This window comes from Watersipora subatra, chromosome 3 (assembly GCF_963576615.1).
Source record: "Watersipora subatra chromosome 3, tzWatSuba1.1, whole genome shotgun sequence".
Classification (NCBI taxonomy): domain Eukaryota; kingdom Metazoa; phylum Bryozoa; class Gymnolaemata; order Cheilostomatida; family Watersiporidae; genus Watersipora; species Watersipora subatra.
The window spans coordinates 4,170,160-4,186,507 of record NC_088710.1 but is presented as its reverse complement, the minus strand read 5'-3'; the positions used below and the strand labels follow the sequence as shown (position 1 = coordinate 4,186,507).

At 38.2% G+C, this 16,348-nt stretch overlaps 1 protein-coding gene across 1 annotated transcript; it reads right to left on the bottom strand.

Annotated features, from left to right (window-relative positions):
* Window positions 1-289: 289 nt before the first annotated feature.
* LOC137392279 (cerebral cavernous malformations protein 2 homolog) lies at window positions 290-16,325 on the bottom strand. The gene is made up of 10 exons (XM_068078950.1): window positions 16,048-16,325; window positions 14,909-14,992; window positions 14,570-14,668; window positions 13,136-13,282; window positions 12,792-12,921; window positions 10,789-10,855; window positions 8,597-8,756; window positions 7,379-7,520; window positions 6,438-6,566; window positions 290-427 (listed from the first exon to the last, which is right to left on the bottom strand). The coding sequence occupies exons 1-9, from the start codon at window positions 16,225-16,227 to the stop codon at window positions 6,463-6,465; spliced, it is 1,113 nt and encodes a 370-aa protein (XP_067935051.1). The 5' UTR covers window positions 16,228-16,325; the 3' UTR covers window positions 290-427; window positions 6,438-6,462.
* Between the last annotated feature and the right edge of the window lie 23 nt (window positions 16,326-16,348).

Here is a 16,348-nt window from a genome sequence, read left to right as displayed (position 1 = left end):
TTTGCATTTTATATTTACGCTACGGAAGTTACTAGAATTAGCGTCTCCTTTGAGTATGGCAGCATACCTCTATTATTATCACATTACATTCATTTGTTATTTTTTGAGTTGCTGGATGCAAATACGAAACATGTTATTTTTCATTTTTGCATAACAAGTCTAATTTATTTGATATTTAACAGTTATTTATTACTATAACAAATTGATGCAAAACTAATAAAGTATAATTTCATAAATAGAAAAGTGTAATAAAATTTAAATATTCTGCGTTAGTCTACAGATAGAAAAAACAATAATAAATTACAGCAATTTCTGGAAGATTTATAATGTAATATCATGATTACAAAACCGTACAAAAATTAATTCGAGTGAAGCATATTTAGTGTGCGTGGAGAGATGGTCGACTGGAAAGGATGTACCCAGCGACCTACAACAAGACATGTGTAAGCTGAGAAAAGAATAGGCCTACCGCTAATTCATGCAAGTATAAAGTAGACGATGCTTAAACCACTCTGCCCTAGCTAACACAACCTGTCGATATAATGCTAAATTTCAGTTAGGAGAGCAACATTGACTGCTAAGGATATCGGTGCACTTATTATAGACTATTCAGAGGGGACATGTTTTTGCAGCCACCCTTCCTACTGGCATAAATTATACCTACATAGCTTGTGGGCTGTAATATACCTTACCAGGTGCTCAAGGCAGAAGCACACTGACAGAACTATTGGTCTTGCTCGTCAGCATTTTTGTTTTAAAACGAAACGTAAGCCTTGCCAGGGGAAAACGATTGAACAATATGGGTAACTATAATAAAACTAAGAAATGTTTTTTTCTAATACAACTTTTTACAAATGATACTACAAAAATTCCAATTTCATACTGAGTATAGCAAAAAGTGGTGTAAAAATGTCAAGGTCATTTTCTGTCGCCAGTGTACTGCAGCGGCCTGCTGCTAAAGATAGTCTTGGATTTCACATCGAGCAGATATTTTACTTCTATTGTGCCCAACCATTAGGCTAGCTCTGCCCTCGATAATCATGACTTAAGCCTATTGGATACAAGTGACAGGTGTTATCTCCACCTGAAAGGGTCATGCAAAATCACATTTGATATAAGCTAACAAAACAGAAACAATATAAAATAAGAGCCGACATAGAAAACCAGCCTTTTAAGGTTTTCCAAGTTGAGCAATCAGAATATGAACAGAGACCCCCTGGAGTTTTCCCCAGAAACATATGAAGATGCCAGCTGCAGTAGCACAGGCTTCGTCAATTTGACTTCTATGTCGACACGTCTCAATGCTAGAAGATAGCCTGCGGCTGATACGCTGATAAAGAAGCTGAGTTAGCTCATTGCACTCTGCCAACATCTCCTAATCAAATGTCACCAGTTATCTAGGCTACGCTGGCGAGTATCCAGCTTTGCCATATAGGTCAACGAACCAGACAGAACCGCTATTGTCCTTCGAAGAGCGACAAGAGAAATTTATATCACTCAAGTGTGAAGCATTTAGAAGTGGAATTTTGTGCATAAAATTATAGAGACCAGATAACATGGGACAGCAGGTTGGAGTCTTCCAACGGAGGGCCTCTCATGCCTGCCAGGCCTCTTCTTGCAAGTGTTCTGCTGCACCATCACGACGATAAAACCTACAAGATTATCTGTTTATTCTGGCTTATCAGCTAATCCCATGGTGTCACTCACTTGGGCCCAGACGCCAGACGAGGAAGACGCTTGCTCAAGTGAACCATATTGCAGCCATCTTATACATGGACATGCTGAGCATCATAAAAAGATTACTATCAACTCCCATCTTTTACCAGCGATACATCAGTGTGGTGACTATGAAAATTTTTTTTGGGTGAAAAATGAAAAACAAATAAAAATGCATCTGAAACTGAATTTATAAATTTTAGTTGCAATGAAGATAATCCGCGGATGAGGATTATCAGAGCGTGAGAATATCTATATACAGGTGCGGGAATATGTCATCCTAGCCATGGCATCTCGTAATACCTGCTTACGTGTGTCTAGCTACAAAAGACTAAAACAATCTCTACCACAGTCTTAATGTAAAGAATTTTATTGTGAAATCAGCAAATGAGGGAAGGCGGAACAAGGCATCGGCTGCAGTTTTAATCGCAGTTCAGAAAAGCTGTAGTAATAGGATTTCTTTTCTTTTTTAGTCAGCGGGCATAGGCATCAAATATAGTGTGATTAGTTGACATCGAATACTAAAACTATAATATGGAAGGAGAGCAAAAGGAAGGCCCAACAAAAGATGGAGAGATGAATATTCCGGGTTTTGAAAAAGAACAATCTGGGAAAGAGCTGTGAAAGACAGGTTATACCAGAACGTAAATGCCGAGGCCTTCTTCCAACAGTGGTAAACAGATAATGGGTGAGCATGATAGTGATGATTAGAACTGCCCTTTACAAGCTAAGGAATCAAGGCAAAGAAACAGGCAAACAAATAATAATTGAAGATTCAACCTCTAGTCAGAAAACAAACAGTAGAACTAAAGAGACTCGTCAGATATGAATATCATTAATAAAAGGATATGCAGAGAGAAGTGACAAACTGACATCTCGTAAGCTGCGTAAGATTTTCGCTTTTGCGAGCCCGGGCTTATCTATAGAAAAAGACTAGACATTTATGTCCCTCTGTGCCAGTTTGGCGCCCAGGCAACTTAAAAATAATAAAAAGCTAAGAAAGAACACTACTGCTGACCTCTAAGCCAATAGCGGCCGAAGCAGAAGAATAGGTGCTGCCAATTGATATTCGACACCTAGGCATTGAGGAATTGTCTGCGCCCATTTAAATGCTTCCATTCGTCTAGTGTTTTCATTTTTAAACAGCAATTGTTGGACTTAAATTGGCATTATGTGACGAGGGCCTTTGACGCTGACTCAATGCCTATACATGACCTCTTGAAAAGGCTTCTGCTTAGACCAGAGGCAAAGAGTGAAAAAGATGGTGAGCAGATAGACCAGTGATGCATGCCATACTAACTTGCTGTCGTGTTTAATGTGGCTGCGTCAGCGATTTCGTCACAAGGTTTACCTACCCAACAGCCCAAACATACTTCAAATAGTCTTCCACGCCTATGGCTACCGCAAGGCATTGCATAAGAAAATTAGAATATTTTCCAAATTAAGAAAATTAAAAAGTAAAGAAAGCCATAAATGGCTATTAAAAGTCAAGTAAGGATATGGATTGCCAACTGAAATGTCTACTATATGTTTCTTTGCGGAAAAGTACTGGTATTTACGAGCGCCATGCAACGGTCAACAATAACCAGTTCCACCTGCAGAGTATATTTATTGGCTATAAATGCTATCTAGCTAGCTGGGTGACTATCACTGACAGAAACGCACTCAAATTTTAATTCTACTCACAGCCGTAATCTCGACTATGGCAACAACTCACTGATACCTAGTACATCGGTAACATTGTGTAGGTACGCTAGCTACATGAATAATTGTGTAGGTGCGCTATGGTGTAGGTAGGCTAGTGTGTAAGTACACTAGCAACACGAATTATCAGGATTTGAAGAGCATTTTGCCAAAAAATCTGAGAACAAAACCCTAAAGTGATGCAAAATGAAAATATGGTGACAAGATATTTTCTCTCCCGTTCCGATGCTGCACCGTGAACAGGAAAAGTACTTTATAATACTTATGCTAACGGCAGGCTACAGGCTAAGACAAACACGATGGAAGGTTGCATGTCTACTAGATCTCAGTTTGCTGTAAGGTTAGCCTAGCTGTCAGGGACATTCAGCACGTATGCAATAAGCATTCAAATTTTCATCTAATAAAAAAGCATATCCTAGGACCAGTTAAACGAAGGACATCACAAGCTATGCACAGTTTAATTGTATTCCTCCTTCCGCACTTATGACAAACATTGTTTTCTATTTTGTAACACCAACATACTGCATCCACCATCGTATGTTTTAGTTTATGAGCTTGCTGTTACTACAACCTACAGTTCATTATACCGACTCCTCCACAATACTATTAGATTATCAACTTTTAAAACGCATTTGTTCAACTCAATCAATATTTCCTGATTTCTGTCTTTCCATGTTTTTCCTTTTTTGGCTCGTAACGAAAAACAACATTTTGTTGATGGATACCAACAAAAAGTTATACATCGTAGCTTTTCTAGCCAATAAGATAATCAGTTGAAGAAACCGTAGCTATAGGAAAAGGACAACTCCTAAGAACGATTATAATGTGTCATGTGTGACCTTGTTCCAAGCCATTACATCTTGTTAATGAAGACTGGTTCATGACATTATATACATAACACCATCAGGAAGATATTTCATTGTCATGCCCACGGGCATACCAAAGCTTATATAAGTCAGACGTCAGCCGGTCCAACTTCCTCGGTAACATCTTTCACCTGGTCCGCAGTATCACCTGCTCCACAGTATAACAGACTCGACCAGTAAGCCATTTTCATAAGCGAATAAACAAGTTTTTCTAAATTAAAAGGAAAAACCAGACGGAAGCTACAGAGATGCCTCAAGAGACCTATAAAAATTCTAACCTTGCAAATAATTAACTTTAAAATAAGAATACATGTATCTACATGTATATTCTACTGTACAATTGAGATGTATCTTTGTGTTAAAGTTTCCAAGTATGAAGTATTCTGGATATGAAATGTGTAATTTCTCAAAAGAGAAGCTGTTTTTCTATAACCTTTTGACCTCTTGACACAAGCTATATTACAGCTCCTCTTAAACCGGAACAACATTTAAGCGTGTAGTTATCTCCACTACAATGGCAAGCACAGCTGAGCAGAGAGTGAGAGGTAGAGAGAGAATGTACAATCATATTGTATAATAGGTAGAGAGATGAAAGCGTGAGTAAACAGAACACAAGTGCTGAGTGCCTATAAGATAAACTAATATGGCCTTTCTATTCACATTCCGGGAATATTTATACAGCTAGCTCGGAGCTAGCAACTCGAGAGGAGGCTTGCGTTACAAACGACCGCGTATGAGTATGGCCTGGGCTCTAGCGCACCATACGGGATCTAGCGCCCTACCCGACCTCTGCGTTTGGTTACTTTTCAATGTCTGCTTCCATATTTGCAGACAGTTGGCAAAAGAAGAGACACCTAATTACGGCCATTAACGAGAGATATAGATTATGCCGAGCATGTGTCTGGTATGATTTATTGGCATATCAAACTTACGCATAAATTATTTGGCGAGACTTCAGCAGCTCCTAAAGAGAACAGCTTATGTGGTAAATATTTTGAAAAATAGTTACACACTTTTTTTCACAAAAGTCAGCAAAATTGGAAGTTATAAATTACTTTGGAAAAACTTACTTTAGAAGGGTTATGTACACATGGGCATTTTTAATATAAATTTCAGCAATAGTACACTAATAGCTTTGTTCAGATGAAGGCACAGACAGAGACTCGAGCTGCCAGTCAGCTGATTGTATTCAACGTACAATACGCATGATGCAAGGTTGTCGAAGGGAAATGTACAAGTCACACCCAAGTATTGACGTCAGATCTGTACCATTCATCAACATAGAAACAAAGCGAAAAAATTCCATGCGTGTCCAAACAACCGGCTCAGTACAATTTTTATGAATTGACGACAATTTTTTGCCTATATGCGTATATTTAATGTTCAGTATTAAAATGCAAATGAAACGAGGCCAAAATGGCTTTCTGACAAGAGGATAAACATATACCGACATTTAGAACACTCGGAATGAGGCCAGCCATTGATGCCAGAATAATCCTCTCAAATATTATCAATGAAGACACAGAGAAATGTCTCAATTTGTAATTTGATTCGCAATAAGATGAAAAACGAGTAATGAGTCAGGACGGCGAGCGAGTCCGGATATGCTAAATAGAATAAAAGACATAACGTTACGCCTATCACATGCCTCCCATCTCTGATGGGCAGTCTATGCGAGGCATCTCAGATATCTGTGTTTTGATAGGTTGTCAGCCAAAATTGTCGAAAGAAGATCGCAAGAAAAAATTCATTGTTTAGCATGCTTTCAGTTTAGTCTATATACGCAAGACGGAGGCAAAATTCGATCGCCGAATTACAAACCACTCAAACAAAAATAAAACAATTTCCCTAAAAATACTGATGATTGAAATGTTACCCTAAAAGTCCTATATATTTAATTTATGCCTCAGTTAATTTCCGTTGCGATTAGCAATGCAGGAATTCGACTATTCAGTGTCTGTGGTCCTTTGAAGTGCCTCGCGTACATTTATGCCCTATTCCTATGTGATGTTACAGCCTTATGCAATGCCTACGTCTTTCCACGAGTTTCTTTAACAATTTAAGGTTTGAGCCTATAATATATTGCCGTGAAAGAATGGAAGGCCCGTATTGCTCTTGTATATCAAGCACCTCAGCCTCCCTTCATTATACCTGAACAAAGCTGCTTTGGCAGCTATCACGACCTCTTCAGCGTCGCCTCCATATCTAAGACAACTCCCTCTCTTTCCAAGACACCCTCGAAAAAGGCAGCATCTTTCTCTGGTATAAAATATCTCATCCCTGTAATTAGTAAAGTAATATTCAATGAGCCTTTTACTTGGCAGGTGATACCTTTTGTTTTCTCTGACGATGAACAAGGAGAGCACAAATTCTGAGAGCTTTAAAACATAATGAATATGTTAAATTCAGTGAATCAATTCAGACCATTTTAACTATTCTCAGACCCTCTGCATCGGCCATTTTCAGAACAGAAATTATAGAACTAAAGCTATTACGTATATGAATTCATTGATATACCCAGTAACTTATTGATTACTAACAATTACTCAAGAAATTGAAGGTTTTGAAGAAGAAAGGTTTTGGATACTCTATTAAAAAGATTTACTAACTTTTTACGACTTGATATCGCAATACTATTACAATATCGACTTACTAATTAATAAGATTTGATATCGTGGAAACTCATCAAAAAGCCAGCATCTCCCTTATCTGTGACTCAGCTATGACTACCTGCCTAGGTAGCACGCTGTGTCACCTCGACTTCCTCATACAAAGAGTTGAGCTCTTCAACCCGAGCCCTAAACCTAGAGTCGTACATTGATGCAGTAGATGCTAATGACACAATAGGAGCGGATTGCAGATCATGGCTTCGTCTTCTCGCTATTATATTCAGCATACTCTGAATAAACCTGTTCTTCGTCATTGTTCCGTATATTTTGTTACAAGACATTTATAGCATCGGATTTTTGTATCATATAACACCCGACCTTTCATAAAAGTAGATGTAATAGCCGCTTTTATAATACATATAGACAAACAGAGTTGTGTCCTCAGAGCATTGAGAAGACAACTCAGATTAAAATATCACTAACCTTGCAAAAGATTTTTTCGATGAGGGCCATAGAGTGATACAACTCTGTTGCAGAAGTCTTCAAAGGGAAGGCCCATGGTCAGCCATTGATGAAGCAGAGTTGCAAACTGCTTCAGTTCTTCTGGGTTTAACTTCTTGGGTAGCTGCAGACAAAATCCTAATCACTAAACTAATGCTGCCTCTAGCTCCTTGACAGATTCACAGAAAAGGTAGTTTCAAACAGTGAATACCAGAGTGAATGTTTATTGTTGAGATCTATTATATAAAGTATATCAAAGACTAAAAATGGCAGAGCACTCCTCTACCTGTTCATCCGAGGTGGCTGGGACTAAGGTGCTACATCAGTATCAGTGTATTAATAATGATCATTAACTATTTAGCAGAATTGAAATTTAATAGCAAACAAGACAGATTACATATAGCAAATAAAACCATATGACTATAGCATCTTGAGATTTAACAAGGTTAGACTACATACGCATTTACTAAATAGCGCAAACCTAGCTTTGCCTCTTATTAATTTACTTCATCCTTGCACCTGGCATAATAATAGACTGAGAATTATGCTCACTGCAAGGCTACTAGATCCCTGTGCAAACCACCAGCTAGGAAACTCTAACATGGCCCTTGTGATTCCAAGATCTACTCATATTCTGAATGCTAGAGATTGCTGGTCATTTCCATGGTGTTATTATTTAGGCTACTTTTTTCATCAAACGGAAAATCCGTCTTTTGATTACGATTATGAATGAAAATGGCACGATGTTGTTAACGAGTCACGTTATAAACATAAAATTAGCAGCACCCCTTTCTTCGTCGCGAAGTCAACCACCGCCGTCATCTGGCTTATATCTGTTTAGACATAAGCCAGATGACAATTCCTTCCATAAGTGTTCCTAAAAGGTTTCCTCCTCACTTGTCTCATGCCCATCTGACAGTCTGTGTAGCAATAGCGTGTCATCTACAGACGTTCAGCGAAATATTTGAGAAGTTGTTTAATCAGTGTCATTACTGTCCTTGACTTGTGTTTATTGAGTGACTAACAAGTCAAACTTTGCATTAAACTCCTACATCTGACAGAGTGGCTCACCCTTTTGTAATCATACCTTAGAATCCCGAGACAAGAAGAGTTAAGCTGCTGTGTGGACTGACAGCAGCAAATAGCATCATGTTAGACTGACAACTCATACAAGATGGAGGAGAGAGTAAAATAACACACCTTATCCATGTACTCTCTGAGCACTCCATCACTAGTGCTCACGGTGTCTGGCACATCGCTCTCACTCTCGCTTGCCCTCCTTCTTTGATTGTACCGACTCGATGTGACCGACACAGTCGAGTGTGACGAGACTGAGCGATCCACTGTAGAGGAAGTCATGCTGGAAGGTATGCGAACGAGAATGAAAAACAACACCAAAGCTCATCACACTCCCACCAAATACATCAGAAAATCTTTGAACATATTGCCTTATACCTAATTCGCTCACTTCTGTGCTAATCCTTCATTTTTTGTGATGTCAGTTTATCATTGTCGGCCATCTTTATAGACAATTTTACCGTTAAAAACACGAAGCTTTTGCAATTTTTGAAATCGATGCTTTTGTTTGCAATTTTTTTATTATAGTATCAAAACAACACCAAAAAGTACTATAAAATAAAAGAAAAACAATCGTTTTCTACAAATATGGCGGCTTTTTCATGAACGAGCGCATGTGCAAACGACTTGATGACATAAAAAATGATGGATTTGTGTTGCAAGTTTCAAAACCCTGTGAAAGCAGTGCCAAGAATATTTGTATTTATCCTTCCAAACATAAGACAAACATGGTTTTCTATACCGTGACACTAACATACTACATCCACCATCGTACGTTTCAGTTCAGAAACTTTCTGTTACTACATTGTTGCAATTCACTATCCTGACTCCTCCACAGTACTATTAGATTATCAACTTTAAAACACTTTTTTTCAACCTACTCAAAAATTCCTGATTTCTGTTCTTCATTTTTGTTTTAGCATGTAACAAAAAATGATTTTGTTGATGATTATAAAAAATGGTTATACAAGAAGATTATACAACAAAAAGGTTATACATTTGAAACGAAGACATGGCTAGTTACTGCTATAGGAAGAACAATGCTAATAGTCATCTGTGGAGTAACACACACTGCTCTTCTCATAAGAATTTCACACACTGGAAACAATAAAACAAAATTTCAGTTTACTATTAAAGGTTTGGCATGTCTAAGCATTTCAAGAAAATGGTTACAGAATTGACAACTTTATTTTAACCAGGAGTCATTTCTTCGTGAAGCGATTTGTTCGTAATCACTTGATATGTTTACGTACAAGCGATAACAAAGTCAATGACAAACATGAAATAGTGTCATCGTAGCCTAATCAACTATCCAAATAGCTAACTAGAAAGACATTACGTTAGGTGGAACAGGTTGTTTGTTATCACTTCCTGTAGCTTTTGTAGGACATCGCTTAAAGTACCCTAAGATTCACGAAAACAAATAATAAGTTAACATAAATGCAGCTACCTTTTGTTGAGCCACATTTTTTCTAATGTATATAGCAAAAGAATTCAGTCTATTTTATGCTGCTGTCTGCTGTCTATAGGTGGTTATATCTATTTTATGCTGCTGTCTGCTGTCTATAGGTGGTTATATCTATTTTATGCTGCTGTCTGCTGTCTATAGGTGGTTATATCTATTTTATGCTGCTGTCTGCTGTCTATAGGTGGTTATATCTATTTTATGCTGCTGTCTGCTGTCTATAGGTGGTTATATCTATTTTATGCTGCTGTCTGCTGTCTATAGGTGGTTATATCTATTTTATGCTGCTGTCTGCTGTCTATAGGTAGTTATATTGCTATTGAACCATTGCAAGAGTCAGCAAAGTATGTTACTATTTAATTATAAACTTTACTTTAAATTCTTTCAACGTCATAAACATAGCGCATGAAAGATTTCCTATTTTACATTCAAAAGAAACATAAATACAGCCCTGTTTCCATGTTTCCACAATGCGTGGTTAATGAAGCATTGCGCAGGCAGTAGTAAAATTTGCAGTTGTCAGCACTTGAACAAGCATGGGATAAAGGAAAGAATGACAGAGACAAAACTGGTTGTAACACACATGTAAACTAAAGTATGAAATAGTTACTAAATACAAATATTACGACATACTGTGTTAAAGCTCCTTTAACAACAGTCCTGAATATTAATAAGTAGGAGGTGGGTGAACAATGAAAAGTTCCGTATGGAGGATGGGGAAATAACTACAGAAGATGAGAAATTTTCTTGCAGTGCATGAGATAATACCCACAATTTAACAATTGCAGTTCCGGGTCAAAAGGAACTGTGAGATGACAACTTCACTGATAAAAGCAAACTGTGTACTTACAACTGCGGAGTCGGTTTTACAAGCTCGTGCAGCCTAAGGGGTCCATTTCCAGTAAAAGTGCTCGTACCTATAGCAACAACAAATATATATTACGACTCGTGTGACTTATAGCGACTGTTAAAACAGCAACTAACAGTGCATCGACTACCAGTGCATCGACTACCAGTGCATCGACTACCAGTGCATCGACTACCAGTGCATCGACTACCAGTGCATCGACTACCAGTGCATCGACTACCAGTGCATCGACTACCAGTGCATCGACTACCAGTGCATCGACTACCAGTGCATCGATTACCAGTGCATCGACTACCAGTGCATCGACTACCAGTGCATCGACTACCAGTGCATCGACTACCAGTGCATCGACTACCAGTGCATCGACTACCAGTGCATCGACTACCAGTGCATCGACTACCAGTGCATCGACTACCAGTGCATCGACTACCAGTGCATCGACTACCAGTGCATCGACTACCAGTGCATCGACTACCAGTGCATCGACTACCAGTGCATCGACTACCAGTGCATCGACTACCAGTGCATCGATTACCAGTGCATCGACTACCAGTGCATCGACTACCAGTGCATCGATTACCAGTGCATCGACTACCAGTGCATCGACTACCAGTGCATCGACTACCAGTGCATCGACTACCAGTGCATCGATTACCAGTGCATCGACTACCAGTGCATCGACTACCAGTGCATCGACTACTAGTGCATCGACTAACAGTGCACTGCCTACACAACAGCAATGTTTGCTATAATCAGAGCCGCGTCTGTCCACACTAAGAGTGTCAGGATAAAAAATTGCCTCACATGGGAATCAATCTTAGATTTTCTGTGCTACAACCAAGAACGTTACCAGTGCATCGACTACCAGTGCATCGATTACCAGTGCATCGACTACCAGTGCATCGACTACCAGTGCATCGACTACTAGTGCATCGACTAACAGTGCACTGCCTACACAACAGCAATGTTTGCTATAATCAGAGCCGCGTCTGTCCACACTAAGAGTGTCAGGATAAAAAATTGCCTCACATGGGAATCAATCTTAGATTTTCTGTGCTACAACCAAGAACGTTACCAACTGCGCCACTTGACCATCACGCTGCTTCATGAATTGATTGTACGCATACTTATTACACATGACAATCTGTAACGGCGCACATGAATGCCATAATAATAGTTGTTGTAAAACAGCAACTGGCACAACAACGATCACATGATAGCAATTTGAATATAAAAGCAATTGTTGTAACGCATCGTATTGCATCGCTTAGGTCGATTCTTCTGGCAACAGCTGAGAACACAAAACATTGCGACTGCTCATTAGGAATCATGAGGAAAGAAATCAACCTCCGTTTCATTTTTTTGTAAAATTACATTTTAGCCAAACTATTTGATGTCACAAATTTTTTTACCTAATTTAGCAAGATATTGTTCAGTAAAAAAATTTATTCGAAATGAATTGAAAATAAAATATAATCTAGATTAGTAATATAATGGACACATGATTTAAAGAGAGAACTTGAAACAGAATAAACAAACTTAAAATCTAGTCCAATCATATCACACGTACACTGATAACTAATGTCGTTAGGCGACGTTTACAATCAGCATTTGCAGGCCTCCAGTTAAATCAATTTAATTTTTTTCTATCTCTACTGTACAAATAAACATTCATAGCATCTTGGTCTTAATTTTATACAAACAACTCCGAAATTGACAGGAAAGTCACTTTTGTAACAGTCAACATTATAATGCAGTCGCCATAGAGACCAAAACCATTTTGACAATCATCAACCTGATCACGTCGCTGTTATGTAGTCACTCCAATGACAGCTGATTGTTTAATAATCTAACCCAAATATCATATAACACTGACTGATATAACAGTCGGTGAAGGCGTGAACATAGATAAGTTCATAGCTTCATCTGCAGACACTTCAAACATATCATGAAGTAGTTTTCTGACTAACAACTTTAAAACTTACCAGTGGATCCGGGATGGCTGGAGTAGGTGCCGTTGTGTTCAAGGTTCTTATCAAACGCTTGCATCGTGGCCTCTGTGTAGACAATCTGGAAGCACTGGCCAACCAAGGAACAAATCTCATGAGCAGATTCCTACAGCAAAGTAAGCAACAATCTAACTGGACGTACCGCAGGCCTGAACTCGTTATCTCCTTTGTGAGTAGCGGATAAACCAATAATACAAACTAGGAAGCAATCAGACAGTCAACTAGTGATGCCAGGTTCAGTAACGGAGTTAAAACCTTTCTACCTAGTTGGCCGGTAGCCAGGGGTCAACGAGTCAGCTAAACAGGCAAGTCTGACATACCGGCTTGTCAGCGTACATGACAGCCAACTTGCAGATCTCGCGGTCCTCAGCTGGATTACCATACTTGAGTGCGAGGAGAGACTGGGAATCATCCTGAATATAGCATATATTGGCCACCTCAGCGATGGGAATCCTCAGCAAGGTCTCCTAGAAGAGTAGAATGTCACGATATTCACCTCATGTGCAGCATCCAATATTAATCCTAGCCTCAGTTTGATTAATTAAAAAATGGCTGTAGAAGTAATGGAGCGCAGTCTACACTAGCCGCACAGCCAAATTACTAGCTGTTCGATCTATACGACGAAAAGAGGCTCTCTCCATGCTGACAGCACCTCTAGAGTTATATCAGCTAACAGAGACAGGAGAAGTCGTGTTCTTGATAAAAATTATAAAACTAAGAATCTGCTGTTTAGTTATCTCACATCGGGAAGAAAAAATAAAAAGCTAACAATTATGTTGATATTGCCGGTATACAACACACAGAGTAAGTTAACATAGCTGGCACATAACACTGCGCATGTTAACATTACAGCCAATCACTAGTATAGAGTAGGTTAACATCATGGCCGTATAGCATTTGTGTTGCTGAGAAAGTTGACATTCCCGCCAGATAGCGTATGACAAGTCAAACAGGAAACTTGAACATTGGGTATTTGTATAAAATGTACCACGGTTTTATTCTAAGAGACATTCCAACAATCAGAGCATTAAATTCAATGAAAGAAACGACCAAAAGCAATTAACCACAAATTATTAAAGGATGATTTTTATCTTTCTTGTTGTAATTGTATAGAAATTAATATTTTTTACTTAAGCAAGCTCCTAAGTTTGTCTTGAATTCAGTCATAAAACTCAAACTAAAGTCTTTAGTAATAGTAATGAGGGTCTGACATTCAAACAGCTGTTTATCGACACACGCGTATGCTAAGTTTTATTTCTCTAGAAGGGGCGAGTGCTGATGAGATGATAAGAAACCATTTGTAACTTTTTTAGGAAACAAATTTGAGTTAAAAATACTGTTACCAACCAAATAGTAGGCTTACAATAATTTACTTTATTTACTTCACCGGAGAGGCCAACACTCGACATAAAAACGCTTAGACAGAGTCCACAGAAGTTGTGCAGTATTGCTTTAAGAGAGTAGCCCTGTTTTAAAGCAACACTGCTTAACAAAAGTATCTAAACAACAGGAAATTTATACTTTAAACATGATTGTTAATAATTTTACTCTGAACATTATTACTTTCTATTTATTATTTATTAATTTAGAACCAAACCACTTATGGAGTTTAGCCGAAATAATTCAATAAAGCAATGCATCATCTAACTAAGTGTTTACATGACAGATTCAAAAATAAAAAAGAATTGGCTGACAAGCAAGCCATAAAAGGAGTTGTCCCCTCGGTTAGAGAACTATTAATCGTAAAATCTCACCTCATCTCCATCTCTTTTGCTGATTTTTATGTTGTTAACATTGAGACTAAAGATAGCATCATGCTCCATGCTGGTGGTGTAAGGGATGTCTCCTTCCCTCTGCAGAACACAGGCTAAACTTATGTTTTTGATAAAAGCATTTTTCATGTATAGCTTGTGATATAAAACAGTATTGAGATGGAGAACTATTCTTCAACATTTCCTTATTATACTAGTGAGCATCCAAGGGCTAAAGCAAAATCCGCAACATTCACGTTATACAATATTACTTTGGAGAATCGAATGACAACACAAGTCATTCTCTGGTAACTTAAAATAAGTCAAGCTCTGGTAACTTACGATGCCCCTGTCGATGATTCTCAGAACCTCCGTTCTGTTCGTAGAGTCGAGCACAAATGAGACTTTTCGAATGATGCCAGCATACTACAAACTATGAACCTTGTTTTAACAGCTGCCAAAGCAATTAAACTTTACCTCTAATAGGCTCAAAATAACAAGTCATTTTCCAGCAATATTCGAATTCTACTAACGTAATTGATCTGCCTGCCAAGTTCTGTTAGTCGTTAACTGAGTTATAAGTTTACTGCGCAGCATATTAACTTATAACGGCAACATATTTGATCAGTTGTGAGAAATTTCAGGATTAGAACTTACAAATACAGCTTACCACTGAGAATATTGTAATGCCTTACATGATCTTGAAAGAACAATGTGTAGGGATAATCATGTCATTGGAGTAATCTACATGTAGTGTCGCTACTAATTCAACTAGTAGTTCAACGATGCGCGTAGTTTAACAACTTCAACAAAAAATTTGCACAAAGCCATAGATGTTGTCTAAAACAGTTTGTGCAGAAGGTATGTGAGAACTCGGAGTATTTCTATAATGTGTGACCCTGTTGATTCAACCGGGTTTAACAGGTACACGAGTATTGGTATGTTTATAACAACCCAGTACTTAGCAAGAGAACATGTCAATGTATGATACAGCAATCCACATACTTGTCTGATTGGAATTTTTAGTTGGCTCGTATGAGTAATATTTGTAAGGTGAGAAGGTCGCACTCAGCGTACTCGTAACAAGTCAATCTACTAATGTAAAGTACGAGTGGATAGGATCAAATACTACTCCACCAATGATCTTTGACCTTTTGTGACTGCTGAATGTCAGACTGTCGACTACACAGGTAAAATTAGATTCATATTCAGAATATGTATTATTTATATTCAGATTAAATAGGTTCTGCTACTTCGTATGATATATTTTACAATGATCGCAAAGACGTAGCTTAAAAAGTCAAAGTTCATCAAGAAACAATTTCCTGAAACTAACACTAAATAATCTTTATTCTAAACGTCATGTAATATTAGCAGAGTTTTGAAATTTAATCATCAAAACTGAACTGTGTTGTAGTTTCTAAGCAGGCGATCATTTTTATATAATCTTTGAGAAAAAACATATATATAATTACTCCTACCCGAAGTTCTTTCTCGTAATAACCTCCATCTTTAAGAAGTATCTCGGGACGAATTGTATACTCTGGCGCCTCAAGGGTAAACGTGTGAAGAGGTCGCCGAGCTTGTAATCTCTCTGCAATACGCTTCTGCTCCTCCTTTTCTTTCTTACTAGAATTATTCTTTTTATCAGCTCTATCCATCGTTAAGTGCTAATCACCTGGTCTGAATGACCTAGTGTATCATAGTTAACCTTGTCACACTGGCTAGGGCAAGAAGCTTGATAAATCTTTTTATACCCTACAACGAATGAAAACAACTAGG

What these genes read in the sequence shown, in the direction of transcription:
- LOC137392279 (XM_068078950.1), bottom strand. Translation starts at nt 16,227, where the DNA reads ATGGATAGAGCTGATAAAAAGAATAATTCTAGTAAGAAAGAAAAGGAG. An exon ending in ATTACGAGAAAGAACTTCGG is followed by an intron (nt 14,993 to 16,047) that starts GTAGGAGTAATT and finishes CATAGTTTGTAG; the next exon opens with TATGCTGGCATCATTCGAAA. An exon ending in TCATGTACGCTGACAAGCCG is followed by an intron (nt 12,922 to 13,135) that starts GTATGTCAGACT and finishes ACTTTGCTGTAG; the next exon opens with GAATCTGCTCATGAGATTTG.